The sequence below is a fragment of the Choloepus didactylus genome, chromosome 3 (genome assembly GCF_015220235.1).
Source record: "Choloepus didactylus isolate mChoDid1 chromosome 3, mChoDid1.pri, whole genome shotgun sequence".
Classification (NCBI taxonomy): Eukaryota; Metazoa; Chordata; class Mammalia; order Pilosa; family Megalonychidae; genus Choloepus; species Choloepus didactylus.
Genome location: NC_051309.1, coordinates 172,409,517 through 172,435,455, shown reverse-complemented (window position 1 = coordinate 172,435,455; position 25,939 = coordinate 172,409,517). Strand labels below are relative to the sequence as shown.

Below are 25,939 nucleotides of genomic sequence, written 5' to 3'. Positions count from 1 at the left end.
ACCACTCTAATCCAGTATGATCTCATCTCTATTGTTTCATTAACATTTGCAAGGACCCTATTTTCAATTAAAGTCACATTCTGAGGTTCTGATTGGACGTGAATTTTGGGGGAATACTATTCAACCCACTACATGGCTCAAAATCTGGGGATGTATTAGAAGGGGTTTTCCATTTCCCCTATGGGTTATGGAAATGCTGATATGGAAACAGAATCTACAGGAAATCTGTAGAGGAGGATGCTAAAGTGCAAAGGAGGTGAGGGATGTTTAAAAGAAAGAATCTAGATAGCTCAAAAGGCACCGGAACTCAGATCTTTGCAGTAGATTAATTCAACCTGCTTCCACTGGGGGCATGAGGTTGGGTCACTGTGACTCAGTGGGAAGCACTCTTTGTACAGGTCTGTTTATGACACAGAATAAGGAATATTAGCAAATTCTAATCTGGAAGTGCAGAGTTCCTTTTTAAACAAAAATCTAGAAGTAGTGAGATGTTTCAATAGCACCTGAATGTTTGATGCTATGTTAATATTTCATTTTCACTACTAAGTTAGCTCTCAGTTTAAAATATATATATATATATTTCTGAAATGAGAGCAAGCCCTTAGCTTTTTGTAATCAGGTTCCCCTGGCATTTACCCAGACTTATTTCTCCAAAATGTCTGGGAGTTTTAACTGGAAAACTGAGAGGCCCTTTTTCTTTTGGTTTGCATTGCTGTACCTAACATTATTCTGAAGCTAACTTTTTTAGTTTTTGGCCTCTACTCTGTTTGATTGGGCCTTTGACAGGTCTGAGTAGAGAAGAAAAATGGGTGTGTGATGCACAGCAAGGAACGTATTGAAAGTGTATGAGAATTATATCAAATGGCATAACTTAGGTAAAACTCTATGTATTTATATATTGAAGTTTATCAGTATGGATCAAAGTTATAAAAATGGTATAATCACTTGATATATATATATGTATATAAATTCTATACTGCCTAAATATTTTAGAAAGTAAGGGATTATCATGAATTCAACTTAATATTTTGCTCCTATTACTTTTGCTTGCAGTGTGTCCATGAAAAATGCTCAGCAGTTCAAAGTCTTATGGTCTTTGTGTTGAGATATTTTTATTTTCTATACTTAGCAAAGTGTTCAGTTATAATCCACTTTATGCATTTTCTAGGAAACAGGGAGCTTAATACTCAAATAAGAGTACTTTTTAAAAATGCTCATGATAATAAAAAAGTAGTTCATTATATGAGAAGTCAGTTTAATTTACTTGATGGTGTTTTTTTTTTTAGTGATGTCTGTAAATTTTGTTTCCACTGGTTCCACTTGACTTAATTTTTCTATTTTAATAATTATTGATGTCAATATTTAAATAGCTAAAGAGAATAAGGAAGAAGTTTCTGTATCTATGTTTTAGAAGGTACTTTTAAAGTCCTGATTAAGAACAAACTTCCTTCTTCCATTAAAAAAGATATTTTTTTTAAATTTGACAATAAATATTGAGTTGTAAATGAACACTTTAAAAGTGATTTTTAACTGGGGGCCTTTCTTTTATTCATATGTTAAGACACTGGTATTTTTATGGGATTGTAAATATATAAAGCTGCTTATTCAAATATGCTTAAAGTTTACATATTCTGAAAAGAACAACTTTCTAATTTAATTTAATTAGCATTAAACAAAATTTAAATATGGATGTCTTAAAAATGAATAGTCTGGGAAGCATAAATTAGCCCCATACCTTAAAATGAAAAGAAAAAAAAACCCAACCAAACTGCTGGCAAAGGAAATCAAAGCAATAAGAGGCAAGCAGAAATAACTATATCTCATGATTTTTATTACCTGGACCTTCAAGATGGTGATGAAATTCCACCATCCTTCCTGGAAAGTTCCAGTGTTCTCACACATGGTCAGCTACAGCATGATAAGTGGCCATCTCTGAAGTTTTGAACAGAGTTCCAATTTTTTGTGTTTCTAGATGACTGCAACCAGTAAAGTGTCAGTTTTTCTTATAGAAACTCAATAAATGTTAGATAATTGATAACAATGGAGTTTATTAGTAGATTAGAATACTTGAATATCATCCTGAAAACTTGATTCTATTTTATTTCTTCTACTGCTTCCATTTTGCTTGCATTTCTCATTTTCTACTCATTTGTTTAGGTCATGCTTCTCAAAATTTATTGTGATCTGGAGAGCTTGTTGAAACAGATTTCTGAGCCACGAGTGGCAGTTCTGATTCAGTAGGTCTGGGGTGGGGTCTGAGAGTTTGCATTTCTCACAAATTCCTGGATGATGCTGATGGATTAGGTCTGGGACTACATCTGGACATCCACTGGTCTGGGTGAATTTTAAGAGTTATGTGATTCTGGCGTAGGAAGACCCATAACAGTTTGTGAAATAGTATTTGTTACATAGACATCTCTTCATGGGAGTGAATTAGATTTTCTCCATATTCCCCAAACTGGACTTGGGCATTTTCAACTGTTGACAATGGTGAAAACTAAAGGTTTTAATCCCCAAAGTGGAAGCTGGCATTTTAAAATATTGAAAATGGTGATTAAAGGATATTTTAATATAGTATAAACTTTTTTTGTCTAATGAAAATATTTTAATAATAATTGCTTTTCTAATGTCATCTATGTTTTTAATAATCAATATTAGTTCATTAAACAAAATGTTCATTTTGATAGGGGATTTAGGGGATTTATCTGCATATGTAGACAGCATTTGAGTGCTTCAATCCATGACTTGAATATTCCATTTTTATAAAAGTCAGTGGTACACCACCATTCCCTGCTCATGCCGGAGATCCCTAAGATGACAAATTGGCAGGCACTTTGGGAAAAGTTGCTTGCTCGATCTTCACTTAACCTTCTTCGTACTTCCCTGCTTTGGAATCAGTGAAATCAAAAGTAAACAATTCCTGGGACAGGATTGCAGAGTTGTGAAATGAAGGGTAACTGTCAAGTGTAATAGCCAATAATCTGATCCACATGCCACGAGTGCCTATTATATGATAAGCATTTTGACATTTTTACATAATTCACTTAATCCTCACAACAAACTTATCATCCCCATTTCAAAATGAGAAAATTGGGACTTAGCTAAAACTAGGGACTTGTCCAAGTAACCACAGAAGGGAAGAGGCACATCAAGGATCTGAGGCCAAATCTTCTGATGCCTGGTTGCAGTGTCTTCCTACAACTCTATACTGTTTCTATTCCAAAAAGAAATCACAGTGAGTGCAGAAAAGCTGTTATTGCTGTGATTGCCTTTTAAAACTACAGGCAATATAGTGATTTTATAGTAATAAATTTGGGAGTGCGAATTGGGAGAATTTGATTCCAATTCAGGATTAAGTTGCTTGTTAGGAGATTTCTGTTTTAGACAATGGCAGGGATTAGGAAGTTATTTACCTTTTAAAAACTACAAATTCTTTTGCAAAGGTGATAGTTATGAGAGCTTTTCTCATTGAAAATGCTCATGAACATACATATACAACATTTCACAAACAGTTTTCAGGGAAGCCACAGACCCTTAAAGATTTTCTTGAGTCTCAGAGTCTATTGACTTAAGATAAGACTCACTGATTCTGAGACACTTAACTCAAGGGATGGGGGATGGCAGGAAATTAAAAGCTACTGCTTAGATTTTTTTCTTTTGCTTACGGATGTTTAAGTGGTTATATCAATCAGTTTATAAAATTAATGAAGTGAGCTAAACAATAATTGAATTCTAATTTATGAATATTGTGGTGGACTTGGTTTGAAAGAGAGAAGAAAAAGAAGAAAAGGCAAACATGAAACAGAAAGGAAAGTTGAGATAAAGTAAAAGAAGAGAAAGCTAGAGAGGCAGAATGAAGTGGGGGAGACATACGAAAGCACTGAGACAAAGAGAGAAAATCCACAGACTTTAAGAGAGAGTGGAAGAAACATTGGGAAGAAGAGAAAGTTAAGGAGAAAAATAAAAGCAGTGGAAAAAGAAGAAACTGTTTTAGATAAACTCAGATACATTTCTGATTTGTGTTCTGATTAAGTATTGTTTTCACAAGAATTAAACCCATGCTTAAACCCATAAGAATTCAAATTCTGAATATAAAGAAATACACCTTAATGCTTTTTCTAATGTTAAATTGCTTTCTATTAAAATTCACCAGGATTCGGGGTAATGAACATATAAAAGGGCCAAATACAGCAATCTACATAATTTATTTCCCCCAATAATAAACTATTATTGGTTTATTCTTCATACAATTATTATTATTATTTGTTCAATCATTCATTTGTTATTTGTACAATGTAACAATTATTAGTTATTATTAGCACAATTTCAGGAGATGTGGGAAAGCTTACCCATCCCCTAAGTACTGCAGAATCAGTAAGATACACATACACAAACACATACATATAATCAGAGTGCAGAAAAATATTATTATTCCTTATGGTTTTAGCTGCTGTTGCAGTAAAACAAGTAACTTGATAACTCATGGCTGTTCTACAAATATTTGTAATGTTTAACAGACAGGACTTCCTACCATCAAACATGTGAGGGATCTGAGTCACTGAGAATTAATATTAATGTATGTGGGGAAAACAATTATAATACTAACTGTGGCTGTAGTAAAAATGGCTGCAGTTATTGCCCTCCCTACATCCAAGCAGTGTGACCACCTCTTGAAATGGGAGTGTCCTCATGACTTGCTTTGGCAAAGATGTGGTGGAAGTGACAGTGTGCTGGTTCTGAGTTTAGGTGTCAAGAGGACTTGCATGCTGCTTCCACTCCTACGGTTGAGTTTCATGTCCCCATCATGAGAGCAAGCCCGGGCTAGCCTGCTGGAGGATGAGAAAACACATGGACCAGAGCTGAGTCACCCCAGTTGTCTCGGCCAAGGTCAGGATCACAAAGCTGATCCACAGATGACGGCAGATGAGTGAGAAAGTCCAGTTGAGACCAGAAGAACTGCCCAGACGATCTGAGCTCAGCCCAGGTTAAATTGTGATCTATACAACCATGAGTTCAATAAGTGGTTACTTTTTAAGCCACTGTGTTTATTGTGTAACTGTATTAGCTAATATTTGAATGCTAATTATATGTCATATATTCTGCTAAGCATCTTAGATACATTATCTCACGGAACTGTCTTAGCAACCCAAAGTCACAGATATTCTTATTATTCTCATTTTATAGATAAGAAATCAGCCACTTTTATCCCGCTAACAGCCAGAATTTAAATCCAGGCCTCTCTAACTCCCAAGCCTAATCTGTAAACCTCATATTGCCTCCATTTGAATTTGCTGGTTGGTGAATCTTGAGAAACCTGCATGACTTTAATGATTGTCATTTTTTGTTACTTGGTCTCTTTAAACTTAGCACTAAAGCAAGAGTTTACAAACTTCACTGAGAAACTAATTTGGTGGTGAATTTGTTACTCCTATCAAGTTCCTTTTCCTGCTTCTGGCTGCCATTTCCATTGATTGCCCATGGGAAACCATCACATCAGAGGGGAAAGTGGTTGGCAGTGGGCAGAACATTGTCTTGTCTTAGTTTTTTTTTTTTAACATTTGCTTAGCATTTAGTTATTTTATCAAGAAGTTACACATTTTTTAAAAGAACACAAATCCTTACAGCCTACAAAATCAAATGTACTTACAGCATAAAGTCACCAGTTTAGATAGCGTAGTTACCCTTGAGCTATCACCTTGATCTAGAGATGGCGTTCCAAACTGAAAAGTTTAATTCTTTCGGGTGCTGCCTTAAAACACGTGTATCACTTGAGGCAGTGATAGCAGAAAGGCCTATTTAGTATATTAAGTTAATTAAGTAGTATTTCAAATGCTAACATTGCTATGCATGTTTTTGTCCTCCAAAAATAGTACTTTATTTCTCCATGAGTGCTAAATCTTATTATTTGACACTATTTATGAAGCTCTTCTTTTTTGTAGTGAGCTAGAACCAGGCAATTTGTGTTCTTTATAAATTTATGTGTTTAAGGCTTCAGAATTTGAACAATATTCTGAGAGCCAAATTCTCTCAGGGGCTTTAATTGGCCAGAAGCCCTACTTGTTGGCTTTACAAGGCTATAAGTATGGCTGTTGGTTAAATAATAGGTAAGCTATACTTACATATTGTTTTTCTTTTTTAGGAGGCCTCACTTTTCCTCCTCAGTTCTAGTAAGCAAAAGGTAAGAAAGAATAATAGCATCTAATACTTTTATAACACTTGTCATAGGCCTGGCACTGTTCTAATCCTTTACATTTAATCTTCACAAATTCTCCCAATGTAGGGACAGATATCAAATCTTTTTACAAATGAAGGAACTGAAGCATAAAGGGGTTAAGAAACATTTTCAAGTTTACTTTGCTGGACATTTTTGTACCTGGGCTCAAATCCCAGCAGTCTGGCTCCAGAGCCCATAATCTCCTTGCCTACAGCATTCTGCCTCTAAGAGACTAACCAGGCAGATTTGCTGGGTTAAAATACTTACAAAGCAATGACTACTCTACTGAGACATTGGCTGTGATACCACTACATAGCAAAGAATGGATATTTTAAGCTAATGAAATAAATGTAAGATTTCCTTAAGTAACTTATGTTTTGTATTTCATTTTTGTTTCCTCCCTTCCCGTTTCTCTTTTTGTTAAGAGATGTGTGACTTCCCTTCAGTACTTTTTGCCCCTTTCTCTTGCTGTGAATACAGGTAGCTTCACTCACCACAGTTGTCCTCATCGGCTTGATTCCCACAGTCATCCACACCATTACAGTGAAGAAATTGAGGCAAGCACTTTGTAATATTCCCACAAGGGAAATATCCAAGGGAGCACTTGACATCATGTTCGCTTCCATGAGTAACTGTGATGAAACGGGGAGAAAGGACACAATATTTGAAGAAGTTAATACAAAGCCATTGTAAAAAGTGATTCTTCCTTGATGTTTCACAGACATGTGCCTGCATCATCCTAGTACGTACTACCTTCTGTATGGTAGCTCCAGCTTACTTACTAGCCTGACACCAACTATTTTCTAAGAACTTTCACTCCAAATAAGATGTTCTTTTCCATGTCTCCAGACTATTTCCAGATTTTCATTTCTTTGCCTTTACTCATGCTATTTCCCATCTAGAGTGTCTTCCCCATTCTTTTTCTATGAGACGTCTGCCCATCTTTTACAATTCAGTTCAATTCCCTTCTTTTCCTTCAAAAATTTTTCAGCAATCAACTTAAAAATCAGAATTTACTGCATTCTTACCTAATGGTTCAGAATCAAGGCTAGTCTGGTATTAGAGGAGGAAGAACACAAAAGAGTAACAGGAAAGCATGTGCCACTGGTTCATTCATTTATTGGATAGTTCCTGTGTGTGAGGCTCTGTGCATGATTTTGTGCGTTCCACATTGAATGAAACAGGGTTCCTGCCTTTGTGGATTTTACTGTCTAGCAGGGATGACACAAGTCAACAAAACAAACAAGTCAACAAATAGTTACAAATTATGAGAGGTGCACAAAGAATGAAAATTGTTTCTATAATGCAACATAACTGACTGCCAGGGCTTTATACAAATGTTAGTGGGGACCTCTGTAAAAAGGTGCCATTTAAGTAAGACATGAAAGAAGAAAAGAAATCACTAGTGGAAGTGGGGGAGGTGGAAGTGGAGAAGGGGTGGTGGTGGTTGAAGAGGTGCCGAAGAGGGCTTCCAGCAGAGGATCCTGGAACTGAAAGAAGGTTGCTTGACAGAGCATGCTGTGTGGGGATGGGTGTATGAGCTGACGTTGACAGGTAGAGAGGTATCTTCAGACCAAGAGAAGGAGTTTGGATTTCTTTTTAAATGCAAAGGGAAACCTACAAAGGACTTTAAGCCAAGGTACCTCCTGGGAAACATGTATACTTTAGTAGATTACTCTGGCTGCTGGAGGTCAGGTGTCAGTGGGTAGGGGCTAGGGCAGGCAAGGGTGGAAGCTGGGCTGCCAGTTAGGAGACTTTGAAGTATTCTAGGGGAAAGATGATGTGGCTTAGTCTAGGGTGGTGCCAGTGGAGATGAGAAAAATGAACACATTTGAGATGTAATTTAGAGGTAGAATAGGCAGAATTTGCTGAAATGGCTTAAGAAGCTGAGAACATGGTAGTGCCATTACTGAGACTGTCTGGGGATGTGATAGGGTGCAAGGTGGAATATGGCTCACTTAGTTTCATTTTCATCGTTTATGCAAAAGCTTCACCTTCTGAGCTTTCCAACTCAGCTCAACACCAATTCCACCTTCCACCCACCCATCTTCAGTCCAGATTCCCCTTTCTGGTTTTTCATTCCTTCCCCAATTCATGGAACTCCTCTTTCATCACCATTGCTTCCTCTTCATCACTATCACTTCCCCCCAAATCTGGGCTCCAGCCTTTTTGGAATTCCTGGTTCAGACTATATTGGCTTGCAGCTAGGTGGGACTCCTACTAGATAAATATTATTTTATTTATTTGTTTTTGAGGGAAAATTAGTCTCTATCTGTAACCATATTTCTAAAGGAGAATGTATTCTGAATACCAAAAACCATTTTTAAAATGAAGTTTTGGAATATCACCTGACTTTTTATATTTGTGCCTCTATAAATAAACATTAAATAGAATGAGGAAGGATGTAGGAATTTTGGGAATTCAGAAAACATTCCCCACTAACCTCTCCCTATTAGCTCTCCAGTCTATACCAACAAACAATTAAATTTCCTCACTTATTGGTTCTTAAATTATTTTTCATGCTTTAAACTTGTCTTTCCCACAAGAAAGAAAACTCATTGTAAACAAAGTCCACATGATTATTTATTTATATCCATGGTTAGGAAACCTTCAAATTATTTGTTGAATAGAAAAATTAGTGATATCAATGTAAGGAGTAAAACTGTTCCATAAACATATAAAGAAAAGTTGGCTCAATAAAACTTAGAGGAAATGATTTTTTGTTAAAGTTATTAAAATAAGAACCAAAATGTACAAATACATGATAGCATTCTACATAGCCACCCTATTCTAACTTTGAAGGGTAGCTATGCCATTTTTAATCTCAGTTTTATATGACTTCAAAAATCATTGTAGAACCAAAATATGATCCTCATTATCCTTACCAAATTTGTACAGCTTTGGAACTTTCTAGAATACTCATCAATTATGAAGAAATAAAAACAGAATAATTTGAACAGTCAATAAACAGCTTATTATGTAAAAATGTACTTATGGCATATTATCAAAGCAGGAAAAAAATAAATGTGACCTTTTAATAATAGGGCAAGCAACATTCTCATAGAGAAGCAATCTGTCTATATTAGTTTTAGAGCACATAATTTGATGAAGGAAATAGTCATCTATGTAATAATGAGCTGTGTTGTAAATAGCATTCTCTGTTGTGAAATTATTTTAAACTTATTTATCAATCATTTTCCAACCAATTGATTAAACAAAGTCAAAATAAAGGATTTGACTACCACGGGACATCAATAGTGGAACAGCACACATTTCAGAGATCTCAAGTGTACATATACATAAATTATCCATGTGGAGACTGACTTTTTATGTTTTTATCTTTAAAATAAAATTCTTAAAATCAAGGTTTTCAGAAAAATTCTGTGATGGTTAAGTTCATGTGCCAACTTGATTAGGTTATGACGTGTCCAGTTATTTGGTCAAGCAAGCACTGGCCTGATTTTTCTAGTGGATTGCTAGGGGTAATAGTGAGTGGTGCCACTCCCATTTCCACCCCTTCTGAACCTGTGATTCCTAGCTATGGTAGAAAGCATCAAAGAATGGATGCTAATGTAGAGTATATACACCCTCCTGGAGAGCACTGCCTTAGCCCTGCAAGGTATTGCCACCCAGTTGATGCCATAATTGAGTTGTCAAAAGGCCATTCCACTGTTCTATCAACCCAGTTGCCTCTGGATTATGGGGAACATGGTAATACCAGAGAATTCCATGAGCATGTGCCCATTCCTGCACATAATTTACCATGAAGGGGGTTACTTGATCAGAAGCAATCCTGTGTGGAATACTATGTGTAAGAAAGGAATAAGTTTCGTTTTCACACAGAGACAGCATGGAATAAGGGAAATGGAGGCAAAACCAGTTTAAACAAGCCCCAGACAAAGAGAAGAGAGAATCTGCCTGCTCCTTACATGGAAAAGTAACCATAGTTACTGGAATGTAAAGAGATATGAGGTAATATCAGAGACGCGAACTCACAGCAAAAAAATAAAAATTTGGGGGGAATTGGCTAATCAGTTCAAAATCTCAATAATGAGCTAGTTGGCTCTCTGGGATTGGCTGTACAAATTAAAATCTCAAAAGATGAATTAGTTAGTGTTCTCGGATAGGCTGTAACCTCTGTAGTACCCAGTCAATGGGGAAACAGGGGAGGGACTTGCGAATTAGGAGTAGGAGATTTAAAGATCGCCATTCTCTTCCTCTGGCGTGCCAGCCTTCCGTGTGTTTGGCTGGACGCCCTATCTTGCAAGATTGTAAATAAATTCTTTTCTCCTCCAGAACCGAGAGAGTGTTTATTCCCTTACAGGTACTGCTTTATTTCCGACAACTTGGGGGCTCGTCCGGGATCCAAAGCTTCGGAGGGGGACCCCCGAGGTGGACAAAGGGAAGGCGCGCCCTGCTGATTGAAGGGTCACGGACTCCGCCATTGGGGGCCCATCTCCGGCAGCTAAAGGGCCCGAGACCAGACGTTTGGATCTGCCGGTTGTGGATGAGAAAAGGGGGAAAAGGAAAGGCTTGCCTCTGTTTGACCAGGCAACTCCGTGCACGGACCAAGGTAAGGAAAGTAATATATTGCTTTGGTGGTCGGGAATTCCTGATGAGTCTCGAGCTGCTTGTGTGTGACTGAGATGTGCGACATACTGCACGAAGCGAGTGCGGAGTCTCAATCTGCAGTTCCCTTCTCCCATGAGGGAAAGGGCCAGAGACAGACAAAGCGAAAGGAACTGAGAGAAAGAAGCCCAGACAAGACTCAGGATGGGAAATAGAGGCAGTTGGCTGGCCGGGGAAGAAGAAAAGGGGGCACCTATAGAGTCCCTCGGGGACATCCCTCCAGATAGCCCACTAGGTAGGATGTTAAAATATTGGACCAATAGCGATCGGACCAAGGGAAAGGACAAAAAGAAAATGATTAAATATTGTTGTTACATTTGGACTGAAGAAAGCATTTCACCGCCAGATGTATTCTGGCCAAAGTATGGGACAGAGGAGGACTGGCTCTGTGCCAACCTTGTAATTTATGTTAATAAGAAGAAACCCTTTCCTAAGGAGGAGTCTGATTATGCCACGTGCTGGCTAAAGAACAAAAAACTCCCCTTTACCCTGTGAAAGATAAAAACCCAAACTTGGAAGATGAGTTGGTAGAATCTAAACCCTGGGACCCCTTATTAAGCCTTCCTCCTCCCTACTATTCCCCTCCTCCCCTAGGGCAGAGATTGTTAGAATCTGAGGACCTAATAAAGTCCACACAGGTTCCAGGGGAATCAGGAGGCCCATCGGCGCCAACTGCCCCACCAGATATGACCCATCAATGGTTGAGGAAAGAATTAACACAGTGCAAAAAGGATGTACAAAATTTTCCATTTCCAAAAACTCTTGAAGGAAAGAGAGTAAGGGAACATCACCCCGTTAAATCTCTTTACCCCTTGAGGGAGGTGCCTATGGGACCAAAGGAAGTCGGGTATGTAAATGCCCCATTAACGAGTGCAGAAGTAAGAAATTTTAAGAAGGAGATGAAATCACTAATAGAGGACCCAATGGGGCTGGCTGAGCAAATAGATCAGTTCCTAGGCTCTAGCCTATACACGTGGTCTGAACTTATGTCCATATTAAACATCCTCTTTAAGAAAGAGGAGAGAGAAATGATAAGAGGGGCTGCTATGAAAGAATGGGAAAGGCAACACCTGCCAGGGCAAGGGGTGATGGCAGCAGAGCAAAAATTTCCAAATACTGACCCTGATTGGGATAATAATGATAAAGAGGATAGGGCACAAATGAAGGATCTCAGAGACCTCATTGTAGAGGGAATAAAATTGGCGGTACCCAAATCTCAAAATTTGGATAAGGCCTTTGAGGTAAATCAAGAGAAAGTTGAGTCTCCCTCTGCTTATCTACAAAGATTGAGAGAACAAGTAAGGAAATATTCAGGTATGGATCCTGAAGACCCTGTAGCCCAGGGAATGTTAAAGGTCAGCTATGTGAAGGGATCTTGGCCTGATATTCAGAAAAAGATTCAGAAAATAGATGGATGGATGAATAAGCCATTGGAGGAGTTATTAAGGGAAGCACAGAAAGTATTTGTAAGAAGGGAGGATGAAAAACAAAAGCAGCAGGCTAAAGTCATGATAGCCACTGTTGACCACTTGGTCAAGGAAAGATTAAAAACAGGAAATGGGGGATGCAGACAGAGGTGAGATAGGGGAGGGGGCTGGGCTGATTTAAAAAAAGGAGCAAGGAAAATGCAGAACTCTGCAGGGTGTTATCATTGTGAAAATCCTGGCCATTTCAAAAGGGAGTGCCCAGACTTACAGAAGGAGGGTCGAGTTACACCGCTAATGAATTTTGAAGACTAGGAGAGTCAGAGGCTCCTCATCTCAGAAGCCCACCAGGAGCCTTTAGTAAATTTAAAGGTGGGCCCATATCAAGAGGAAATTACATTCTTGGTAGACACTGGAGCAGCTTGCTCCTCTGTAAATCATCTTCCAAAGGGAGCCAGGCTCTCTGGCAGTTCCCTCACCATCACAGGGGTAAAAGGGGAGGGATTTAAAGTTCCCATTCTTGAACCTACTAACATTTGTTGGGAAAATAATCAAATCATAGCTCCCTTGTTGCGCATCCCAGAAGCTGGGAGTAATTTATTAGGAAGAGACCTAATAATACCTATGGGACTGGATTTAGAGGTAAGGAATGGACGGATTGAGGTTTTGGCCCTGCTCACTGAAGAAGATGAAAAAGACATTAAGAAGGAGGTATGGGTAAAAGAAGGAAACAGGGGAGGGTTGCAAATTCCCCCAATTAAAATCAAGTTAAAAAAGGAAGGGGAGGTCGTGTGCCAGAAACAATATGCTATTCCTCTTAAAGGAAGACAGGGACTCCAACCCATCATTGAGGGTCTCCTTTGAGATGGACTCTTGGAAACCTGTATGTCCTCTTTTAATACTCCCATTCTCCCCATTCAGAAACCAGATGGTAGCTGGAGAATGGTGCAGGATCTAAGGGCCATTAATAAAATTGTCCAGGTTCGACACCCTGTAGTTCCTAATCCTTACACTCTCCTGAGTAAAATTCCCTTCCATCATAAGTGGTTTAGTGTAGTAGATTTAAAGGATGCCTTCTGGGCCTGTCCACTTGATCCAGAAAGTAGAGACCTGTTTGCCTTTGAGTGGGAAGATCCCTTCAATGGGCGAAAGCAGCAATACAGATGGACGGTCTTACCTCAGGGTTTCACGGAGTCCCCCAATCTCTTTGGGCAAGAGTTAGAGAGGGTACTGGAAAAATTTCCAGTCCCACCTGAAATCACCCTTCTGCAATATGTAGATGATCTATTAATATCAGGTAAAGAAAGGCAAGTGGTGGCTCAAGCTACGAAAAATCTACTGAACTTTTTAGGGGAACAAGGATTAAGGGTATCTAAAAGTAAACTGCAATTTTTAGCAAGGGAAGTTAAGTACCTAGGCCACCTCATAAGTGAAGGAAAAAGAAAAATCCATCCAGAAAGAATCCAGGCCATAGTAGAGTTGCCTCTTCCTCAAACAAAAAGAGAGCTAAGAAAATTCCTGGAATTGGTAGGGTACTGTAGATTGTGGATAGATTCTTTTGCATCTCGAACTAAAGAGCTATACCAAAAATTACTAGAGGAAGAGCCTGACAAGATAGAATGGGAGGAAGTGGAAATAAAGGCATTAAATGAACTCAAGCAGGCACTGGTGCAAGCTCCTGTTCTAGCACTTCCTTCCCTCGAAAAACCCTTTCACCTGTTTGTTACAGTAGATAAGGGAACAGCTTTGGGGGTCCTAACCCAAATCTGGGGAGGCCAAAGAAAGCTGGTGGCTTTCCTTTCAAAGGTTTTAGATCCAGTCTCTAGGGGGTGGCCTGGGTGTGTTCAAGCCATTGCAGCAACTGCCCTTTTAGTAGAAGAAAGCAGGAAATTAACCTTTGGAGGGGCATTAGTAGTTAGTACTCCTCATCAAGTGAGAACTATTCTGTCTCAAATGTCAGGGAAATGGTTAACTAATTCCCGAATCTTAAAATATGAGGCAATCCTAATGGAAAAAGATGATTTGGTCTTAACAACAGATCATACCCTAAACCTGGCCTCCTTCCTCTGGAAGGGGCCTGAGCAAGTAGAGACCCCTGAGCATGACTGTTTAGACCTAATTGAATACCAAACTCAAGTCCGACCTGACCTAAGGGATCTTCCCCTGCACTCGGGGGAAAGACTGTTCATAGATGGATCCTCCAAAGTCCTAGAAGGAGAAAGGCACAATGGCTATGCAGTTGTAGATGGGATAACTTGTGAAGTAAAAGAAGCTAGCCGATTGCCCAATAAGTGGTCAGCTCAAACTTGTGAGTTGTATGCACTAAATCAAGCCCTCAAATTATTAGAAGGAAAGGATGGTACAATATACACTGACTCTAAGTATGCCTTTGGGGTAGTCCACACCTTTGGAAAGATCTGGGAAGAAAGGGGATTAATCAATAGCAAAGGAAAAGAACTGGTTCATGGGGAATTGGTGAAACAAGTATTAACGAATCTACTCTTACCTAGAGAAATATCAGTGGTGCATATAAATGGACACCAGAAGGGACCAACTTTTGAGGCAAAAGGCAATAGGTTGGCTGATGAAAAGGCTAAGGAGGCCTCTCTCTACCCCCCTTTAAAAATAATGGTCCTAATACCCTCTTTCCCTAAGGAATTTGGGGTCCCTACATTCTCTGCCAAAGAAGTAAAAGAGTTGAAACAGTTAGGAGCAACCTTAAATGATCAGGGGAAATGGTTTCTCCTAGATGGCAGACAAATGTTAAATAAACAAATAATGAGGGAGATATTAGCAGTCCTACACCAGGGGAGTCATTGGGGGGTACAAGCCATGTGTGATGTAGTACTTAAACAATTTGGATGTGTAGGCCTTTATACAGTTGCTAAACAAATCTGTGAGCGGTGCATAATTTGTCAAAAAATTAATAAAAAGGTTTTAAGAAAACAGGTACAAGGGGGAAGAGAGCCGGGCCTGAGACCATTCCAGAGCATTCAAGTTGATTATACTGAAATGCCACCAATCGGTCGTTTAAAATATATTTTGGTAATTGTCGACCACCTCACTGGATGGGTGGAAGCCTACCCTCTACCCTCAGCTACAGCATTGGGAACTTCTAAAGTTATCCTTGAACAAATCATTCCCCGTTATGGGTTAGTGGAAAATATAGACTCTGATAATGGCAGTCACTTTACCTCCCGTGTGTTGCAGAATGTCATGAGAAGCCTGGGTGTCACTTGGGACTTCCACGCTCCCTGGCATCCACCATCCTCTGGGAGAGTGGAAAGAATGAATCAAACCATAAAGAAACATCTTTCTAAATTAGTTTTGGAAACAAAGTTACCTTGGATCAAGTGCTTACCTATAGCTCTACTAAGAATCAGGACTGCCCCTAGAAAAGAACTGGGAATTTCCCCTTATGAAATGCTTTTTGGTTTGCCTTTCCCCAGGAGGACTGGAGAGCGCCCCTCCATCGACACAAAGGATCTTTTTCTTAAGAATTATATACTGGCCTTGTCTTCTACTTTATCATCTCTCAGGCACTGTGGACTGCTGGCTTAGACCCCGTCTCTTGAATTTGCTGCCCATCGACATCAGCCTGGCAGCTGGGTTCTGATCCAGTCGTGGAGAGAATCCAAACTTCAACCGATCTGGGAGGGACCCTATCAAGTCTTGCTGACAACTGAGACGGCAGTCCGAATGGCAGAAAGAGGCTGAACTCATTACACACGAGTGAAGGGACCGGTGCCTGAACCAGACGATAAGTATCCAGCAACTCAACCTGAATCCTGGAAAGTGACTCCTACCTCAGATCCCCTAAGGATCACTTTAAATAGGCAACAGTTGAAAGAACACACTAGGAGGGAGGAAGGGCTGGATTAAACCCTATGTTTGCATTGTGCTCTGTGTATAGCTTAATGATGAAATTGCTTATACTGATCATAATGTTCTATATTCAAGGAGTAACAGGTTCTGCTAAGCTAGTTATAAGTGTAGTCAAAGCCTTAAAGTCTCAAACTGTACAATTTGATGTTTGTCAAGTAATGAGCTGTAAAAATCTAAAACATCAGCAACAACTGAGGGAGAAATATAAACATTTATGTAAGCAGACTGTTCAAATAGAAAGCAAGATTGTTGGGGGGCAAACATTTGAGAGTATAACTTATGAGACACCTAACCCCTGTTGTTCTTGGAACACTGCTTGGTGGACCACACAGTATGAGGGATGGGTCTTACCCAGGTTGGAGGAAAAACCATTAAGGGAAACTTGGCTGGAATTTAACTCTCCAGTTCAAATTGACCCCAAGGTCATTAGAATTCTTAAGGCCAAAGACTTAAAGCAAACCACAGAAATAGAGACAGGTTATGGAAATACAAATGCCTGGGTAGAATGGGGCAAACATACCATCCAGAGTCTAAACAGAAGTGACTGTTATGCTTGTACAACCAAACAACCCACTGTTCAGATTATGCCCTTCCCCTTGGGGATGAAAAAGCATGAAAGGGAGTTTAAATGTATAACACTCCTCTTTCAAAATGCTACTCCTGGTGAAAGTGGTAGTACGTTGTCCTCCCTTTTCCCTCCAGCCCAGAAGGGAAGTGTCAAAGCCATACCAGCATCTCACCTTGGTCCCGGAAACCACTCTGCCTGTCTCTCCAGATGGGAAGAAGGGCTCCAGGATCTTGGTACCATGGCTTTGTGTACACAGGTGTGGAATGTGAGCAAGGATAGTACTGGCAACTTCTCCAGCCTAACTATACCCCGAGCAGACCTCTGGTGGTGCTGTGGGAAGGGCATCCTCTGGCCAACACTACCTGAAAGGTGGGGAGGAACCTGTGCTCTGGTTCAACTGGCTATCTCATTTACCCTGGCATTTGAAAGTAATAAGTACCAACCCAAGGCAAAGGAGAAAAGAAAAATGTACAAAATGTACCTAGTTCCTTCAATAAAAAAATGTTTGTAGATAGCATAGGGGTTCCCCAGAAAGTTCCTAATGAGTTTAAAGCTAAAAATCAAGTAGCTGCAGAATTTAAATCGTCCTTATTCTGGTGGGTCACCATCAATGAAAATGTCAATCATCAGCTAAAATTTATCAACTATACCAGGGATGTCATTAAAGAAATAGCAGAACAGTTAGATGCCACTGGCCGAATGGCATGGGAAAACAGAATGGCCCTAGACATGATGCTAGCTGAAAAAGGAGGCGTCTGTGCTATAGTTGGGGGAAATTGTCGCACATTCATCCCCAATAATACCGCACCTAATGGAACTATCACCAAAGCCCTACAAGGCTTAACAACCTTATTTCAGAAACTAGAAAAGAATTCTAGCATTAACAACCCACTCACAGAATGGTTGGAAAATTGGTTCGAGAAATGGAAAGGAATTGCAACATCTATTTTAATTTTCCTTATCATTCCAGCCAAAATGTTTATAACAGCTGGGTGCTACATAATCCTGTGTGCTCAAAGGCTAGTTCAAAAACCCATCAAAACCACTGGAATCAAAAATAAGAAAGATCCCTATGATGAGGAATGTGAAAAAGCCCTTAGGAAATTTGAGAATCTAAAATGTAAAAACTAAAAGTGTTTAAAAAGAAAGAGGAGGGAATCTGTAAGAAAGGAATAAGTTTCGTTTTCACACAGAGACAGCATGGAATAAGGGAAATGGAGGCAAAACCAGTTTAAACAAGCCCCAGACAAAGAGAAGAGAGAATCTGCCTGCTCCTTATATGGAAAAGTAACCATAGTTACTGGAATGTAAAGAGATATGAGGTAATATCAGAGGCGGGAACTAACAGCAAAAAAATAAAAATTTGGGGGGAATTGGCTAATCAGTTCAAAATCTCAATAATGAGCTAGTTGGCTCTCTGGGATTGGCTGTACAAATTAAAATCTCAAAAGATGAATTAGTTAGTGTTCTCGGATAGGCTGTAACCTCTGTAGTACCCAGTCAATGGGGAAACAGGGGAGGGACTTGCGAATTAGGAGTAGGAGATTTAAAGATCGCCATTCTCTTCCTCTGGCGCTCCAGCCTTCCTTGTGTTTGGGTGGATGCCCTATCTTGCAAGATTGTAAATAAATTCTTTTCTCCTCCAGAACCGAGAGAGCGTTTATTCCCTTACAGGTACCGCTTTATTTCCGACACTGTGGAAGTGGATAAGGAATTTTATAAGTCCATGGATGGTAGTTTTAGCAGAAGTATTGTGTGCTGGGAAGGCGAACCCATATCTAAAATGTGTTTATTCCAGTTAGAAGAAAACACTGCCCCTTCCATGTTGGAAGTGGTCCAATATAATCATCTTGCCACCAGGAAGCAGGTTGACCACCTCGGGGAATGCTGCCTTATTGGGGACTGTTGGTCTTTGCTGGTGGCAGATTGGGTACTCAGAAGTGTCTGTAGCCAGGTTGGCCTTGGTGAGTGAAGTCCATGTTTCTGAGCCCATGCATAACCTCCATCCATACCACCATGGCCACTTTGTTCATGATCTCATTGGGCAATGACAGGAGTGGCTGGGGAAACAGGCTGACTGGTATTCACAGAATGAGTCATCTTACCCATTTGATTATTAAAATCCTCCACTGCTGAAGTCACGCTCTGGTAAGCATTCATGTGGGACACAAATATTTTCATGTTTTTTTGCCCACTCAGTAAGGTCTATCCGCATACCTCTTCCCTAGACTTCTTTGTCACCAATTTTCCAATTATGTTACTTCAAAATCCCTGACCAACCATCCAGACCATTGGCAACACCTCATGATTCAGTAAATAAATGCAGCTTTAGCCATTTCTCCTTCCAAGCAAGATGAACAACCAGGTGCATGGCTCGAAGTTCTGCCCACTGGGAGGATTTTGCTTCACCACTGCCTTCTGGGTTGTCCCAGAAAGAGGCTATAGTGCTAGAGCTGTCCACTTTCAGGTGGCACTGGTATATTGTGCAGAATTGTCTGTAAATAAGGTCTCAATTTTCTCTTCTGGAGAACTCCCCATGAGGCCATAGCTATGGACTGGGAAAAAGAAGGTAATGTGGCAGCAGTGGGGGCCATTGGCATTTGGGCCACTTCCTATAATAGCACTGATAAATAGAAAAACCTATATCAAGTCCTTTATTAGTTAGGGTTCTCTAGGGAAACTAGACTCAACAAGAGATATCTATAAATATAAGATTTTATAGAAGTGTCTCACACAACTACAATGATGCATGAGTCCAAATTCCGTAGGGCAGGCAGCAGAGGGGCAACTCCAATGAAGGTGCTTGATGAACTCCTCAGGCAGTGAACTGGCAACTCCGATGAAGGTATTCGATGAACTCCTCAGGAAATGCTTTGCTGGTTAGCTGAAGAAGAAGTGAAGGTCCTCTACCTGTGTTGCTTAAAAGTCTTCAACTGATTGGATTAAATCCAGTTGATTGAATTCTCTCATTGTGGAAGATGTGCCCTTCATTGATATAATCAGTCACAGCTGCAGCCAATTGACTGATGATTTAATAAACCAGCCTTCTGGTTTATTAACCAGCCACAAAGGTCCTTGCAGCAATGGTTAGGCCAGTGCTTGCTTGACCAGATACCTGGATACCATCACCTGGCCAAGCTGACACATGAACCTAACCATCACGAGTCCCTCTGGAAAAATGTGCCCAAAGAGTTACAGAACTAATAGTAATAGGAGCAAGTAAACATGCTGGGGTAGTGTAGCCTAGCTATTCCACTGTCCCTGAGTGCTGTCTGTTTTTGTCCTGAGCTAAAGTTAATAGAGACCTTAGCACATTTTCATGACCCCTAAAAATAATTTCAGTGATTAACAATTTTAAAGCAGTGAGATAAAAGCATTTATATTTCGATGCAAATTATTGTAACTATCCTCTTTACACTGATGCTTCTTATAAACTCTTTCTGGCTGTGGTGCTAAAAGGAATTCACCATTTCCATTCTTGAGTAGCTTTCAACCTCTCTTTAGTTTGGATTTGTCCTCAACCTCTCTCATCTTCCTTCTTTCTCGTGCAGAGTAATTTAGCCTTTTTCAAATATTTGTATAGCTGTATCTAGGAGCCAGATTTCCTTATAAGGCAGCAGGGAATATGAATAACACCAAAAAATGTGCTCCCAAGGAGCTTTTCCAAAGGATTTTTGCATGCAGAACTGTTGGAATATGGGAAAGGTATTCTTATTGGAATGTAAAAAATGTAAGGAATCACTGGGTGCTTTGGATAGGATCACTTAGGTGTGATTTAAATGTCAACTTTTGAATAGCTTTGCATTTGAATCGGCATACCTAGGACCTATAAAGGATGCAAGCTGGTAAAACAAAGCTGACTCAAAGCATTGAATCTTGATCATCTAGTAACTGTGGTTGGGAAGACTGATAACTAAGTTTGGGACCGGGTGTGAAGTGGTGAGAAAAAATGTGTCATTGTTATACACCAGTGAGTATATAGTGCTTAACAAACCCTAAGAGAGATTTCTATTTTCTGGTACAGGATATTAAGTGATTATAGACAATACATTGGGAGTTGGCTGAGTACCCCAAGTAGAAAAGAAAAAGAATCTAAGCTGACGAGGTATCTCTGTTGTTCTTTGCATGTTTCCTAAGTATGTCTCCAGTGATGGAACGCTAAGCAGAATCAGAGAAAATCAGGAGATATGCAGAATCTGTTAGGATTATACTAAGGTATTTATAAGAATTGTGGCTCTGCCAGACAGAAGGAATAAGAAAAAAAGAAAACAAAATTTAATCATAAAGTGGAGAGATTAAGGAAGGAAGTTGGGTACAAATTTATTAGGGGCACAAAACCCTGCCTACTAATCATGTCTTACATTTTGAAAGAGTTATTGATAAATGAGGCAATGTTATGCCAGGGAAAATTGTGAAAGATTATGAAATGTGCAAAAAAGGTAAAAATTACTGTGCCATGTTACCACCACTTTACATTGTCTTTGAACTATTTTACAATTCTGTGTATTGCAGAAAACTTACAGCAATGCAAATGATTTTTGTCCATGGAAAGGCAAATTGTGTGTGGTGGTGGTGGAGATACAACAATTGAATATTGCCCTGTAGATGTTGGAGAGTTTCACATCCATTAAGTGAATTTATTTCAGCATCCCTATTGGCCTATATATGTATGTAATTTTGAATTCTCTTTTGAATTGGTTGAAACATCTTACTGGTTCATTCATTAAAAAATAAATTTAATAAAATCACTGAGACATATTCATTTTACATTTGTATGCAAATCATGCTTTCATTCTATCCTGAAAAGGTATTACTTGAACACAGAGGATGTGATTTTGAGACCAACTGCCACTGACCAGTGTGCTCTTGGAGTTCCCTACTGTCAAGCTTCAGGTAGAATAACCTGGACATAAGAAATTCCAGTTATGGTGTCTTGGTAAAAAAATTGTTGGCTGAAAAGTAACCTCAGTTTGCTTGAGATGAAATGCTTGTCCATCGAGTATGATAAAATTCTTCCCTTAATGGATTATGCATATTTTCATCCATGGTAAATTTTGAGTTAATTATAGAGACGATAAAATTAATAAAATGGGTAGTATTGATACTGTATTTTAATATAAGAAAACCCGTGCTTATGGGGTTTAAAGTGTTTTCAATGTCTAAGAAAATTAGGCAATTAAAGAATAACAGATTTTCCTACAAATTTCTATTTAGAATAGGTAATTGACTTTAAACTTGAGATTGTATGTTATAAATGAATTTGACCAGGTTTATAAGCAGTATTGGAATATTTAAGACAAGTGGAGATTTACTATACTTAAAAATGTATTTTATTAGAGTTCCTAGTTTTTAAACAATTGAGAAAGTTTTGCTTCTTGGGTCAAGCATTTAAAGTATTTAAAATAAAATTTAATCATTACCTTTAAAGTGCAGTTTCAAATCGTTGAGTATATTTAACTAACTTAGCCTTGAATGGGACTGATTGTTAAAAGATCAGTTTGTTCAACTTGAGTTTAGCATTAATGAAAGAAAAAGTGAAGGTGAATGTTCTTATTTTACATGATTTAAAAATAGAATAAAAAGGTTTGCAAGGTGAAGTTAAAGGCTTAAATGAAACTAGGTTTTTAAATGCGTTACCATAATAAACTATAATAAATTAAAACCCAAGTGTGGTAGATACTGTTGGTTTGCTAATTCAGTAGCAATTCTCAAAGCCCTTCTTTCTTTCTGCCCTTCTGTTACAGAAATTGGAAAAAGAAAATAGTTTCTTTCCCAGTTTCCTTTCTTCTGGTCAATGCAACATATGCAGCAACATGCCAGAGAAAGCTCTGGAGGTGTTAGCTTTCCTGACATAAGGGATGGATGAGACTGTTGCCATGCCTTCCACATTCTTCCTGCCTTGAACAGGGTGTGATGTGTGAAACTGCAGCAACCGTCTTGCAACCATGAGGTAACAAGCACAAGGGCAAGACCAAGAAAACGCACACATATCTCAGAAATGCCAGTTTGGAAAGATCTGCTCACTCAGACTCCTCTTTGTGTAGGCCATTTTAGGCTAGCTTTTTCTTGTTTCAAGAAAATGCATACATAAATTGATATATTGAGAAACCCAAAAGTGTCTTTTCTGCCAATAAAGCATACTTCCAGATATGAAAAATCTTACTTTGGCAATTTCTTTGAAAGAATGATTGGATGAATAAGCCAAAGACTGATGGGGTTTGTAAGGACAGGCAGTAGGAGGAGGCATTTTCACTGATCCTCAGGTATAAATGGACTACGCATTCCTTCAGACTTGGTGGGATTAGCCTTCCCTGTTAGGCTGCTTAGATCAGGTAGGAATGAAATCATCACTGAGCTATCAGTCTTTCCCTGGCATGCAGTCTGTTGGAATCCCAAAGGGAAATGTCTGGAAAGTAAAAAGTTGGTTTGAGTTATGGAGAGGTTGTTGGGGCTGACATGCAGCCAGGTAGTTTCTATGATATGCTCTGTGTAACAAGGTGGCCTGCAGCTACCTGGGTTATTTACATCCAGTCAGGTTCAGGAGGAAAAACCAGAGGAAAGCTTTACCTCCCTTTGCGTCCCACGATGTTAATTTAATTTTCCTGGAATAAGGGAATAGGGCTTGCCTTTACTCTTGGAGAAAGACATCATTAATGATTAAAACAACTTATAAGCATTTTATAGCTTGGTTTTATATTAATGTATATCCATAGCCCTGATGTTTTCCTTACCTGACAATAAGTGATTTAATTTTACTTGTCAAGTTTGTTGCAACTTAATAATTTCATTGCAAGAAACAGAAATACTTAGAAAAATTATTGCAGAATTTTACAAGAATATTAATTTGTCACCTGAAAGACAACTGTGTATCGTGTCATGAACGGACTTCTACCTTCTTAGTTTGCATACTATGGTCTTCAAATTTATGTTAAAATAGGAAAAAATTAGTATTTTTTTTTTGTGGTTGATACACAAACCTGAGATTAGATTTCTTAACCATTTGTATTAATGATGGATATATAATTGGTATATGAGATGGTTTTTAAACACATCTGCTACTGGTGTACCAAAAGAAAAAAAAGATTAGAATTGAGAAATCAAACACCAGGAGTTCATGCCTTCATTTGTCATCTCCCTGGATATGCGATCTGGGACAAATTTTTTGAAGTTAACTTTCATCATCTGGAAAATAAATGGTTAATTGGTTCAATGGTTTTAAACGTAGTTTAAGATAATTAGGATTCAGGAAGGTGAATCAGGGGTTCTACGGGTATTTGCTAGACTTTTATGTTTAAAAATACATTTTAAACTAAAAATATGATAACTAAAGCACAAACACCTGTGTTAAATCTATAAAAATTTTACACAGTGGAAATTGCCAGCATGCTGACTTACAAAACTAGGTTAACTTCATTTTACACAGTCCTTGTATATTAGTCAGGATTCTCAGGGTAACAGAACCAACAAAAGATATTTGTAAATATTCTGAGATTTTTATAAGAACTGTCTCATGTGGGTGTGGGGATGCACAAGTCCAAGTTTTGTAGGGCAGGCTGTAAGCCAGGAACAGCAATGAAAGTCCTTGATAGATTTCCCAGGAGAAGCTGGCTGGCTGAAGTAGATGGAGATGGAAATTCTCCTTTCTGACTGCTGAAATCCTCACTTCTCCTTTTAAAGCCTTCAACTGATTAGATGAGGCATCTCTCACTGTTAAAGGCAATGTCTTCAGTTAATTGTAGATGTAGTCAGCCATAGATGCAATCAAACTACTGATGATTTAAGTCCATAAAATACCCTCAACCAAACAACTGAACACCATAACCTGGCCAATTTGACACATGAACTTAACCATCACACCTTGAATAACAATTGTTCTACCAGATTGCAATGTGAGTTTTGTTTTAAAACTAGGACCATTTGTAACTCATATGTGTACATAATTATTTTTATTATTGCTGGATAAGTAAATTCTTTTGAGGCTACTGTGGCTATAGCTGTCACTCCTAAACATTAGTTCAAAATTTTTGTGTTCATCAGCTTGCCCTAATTGATTGGTTCTTTAATAAATATATTTTATAAATATAAATTGTTATAAGCCATTTTATAAATTTTAAAACTATTGATCACATAGCTTGCTTCTTCAATTACAATATTATGGGTCTATGGCTTTTCTGCATTCCAAAAGCTTATTTTTTCATACCTAACCAACAGATGTCTGTTATAGAATTCATTTAAATTCAGTGTTTCTTAAGCTTTTAGAGTCTATTCGCAATTCTGACGATCAAAATGTTTCATGCACTTCCATGAGATTCTGCTATATTTTCCATAGGAGTGAATATATAACCTACATAAGATTTTTAAAGATGTTTTGTGGCTCTCCACCAACCAAGAGCATTTAGTCCAGTTTTATTGTTTTGTAGATATTATGAAAGGAATGTTTTTACCAAATATAAACCTATACTGAAATTCTGGATGTGCTATGTTAAACCATATATGCCTTACCTAATCCATTCCTCAATTCTAATTAAGCCACTGTGCTGGTTTGAATGTATTATATCCCTCAAAATGCCATTATCTTTGATGTAATCTTGTGTGGGCAAATGTATTAGTGTTGATTAGACTGTAATTCTTTGATTGAGTGTTTCCATGGAGATGTGACCCACCCAACTGTGGGTGATAACTCTGATTGGATAATTTCCATGGAGGTGTGGCCCTGCCCATCCAGTGTGGGCCTTGATTAGTTTACTAGAGCACTATATAAGCTCAGACAGAAGGAGCAAGCTTGCTACAGTCAAGAGGGACACTTTGAAGAATGCACAGGAGCTGAGAGAGGAGTTTCAGCTTACAGAGACATTTTGGAGATGGCCTTTGAAAGCAGACTTTTGCTCTGGATAAGCTAAGAAAGGACAAACACCCCAAGAGCAACTAAGGGTGACATTTTTGAGGAGCTGAAGCTTAGGGAGGAATGTCCTGGGAGAAAGCCATTTTGAAACCAGAACTCTGGAGCAGATGCCAGCCATGTGCCTTCCCAGCTAACAGAGGTTTTCTGGACGCCATTGGCCATCCTCCAGTGAAGGTACCCGATTGTTGATGACTTACCTTGGACACTTTATGGCCTTAACACCATAACTGTGTAACCAAATAAACCCCCTTTTATAAAAGCCAATCTATTTCTGGTGTTTTGCATTCCAACAGCATTAGCAAACTAGGACAGCCATC

General features: G+C 38.8%; 1 protein-coding gene across 1 annotated transcript in view; it reads right to left on the bottom strand.

Annotated features, from left to right (window-relative positions):
* The window catches only part of RXFP1 (relaxin family peptide receptor 1), a 156,254-nt gene that overhangs the window by 100,558 nt on the left and 29,757 nt on the right, over positions 1-25,939 (bottom strand). The window contains exon 2 of the mRNA XM_037829098.1: positions 6,709-6,846. Within this exon, the coding sequence (XP_037685026.1) occupies positions 6,709-6,846 (138 nt within the window). The remainder of the gene's footprint in view (positions 1-6,708; positions 6,847-25,939) is intronic.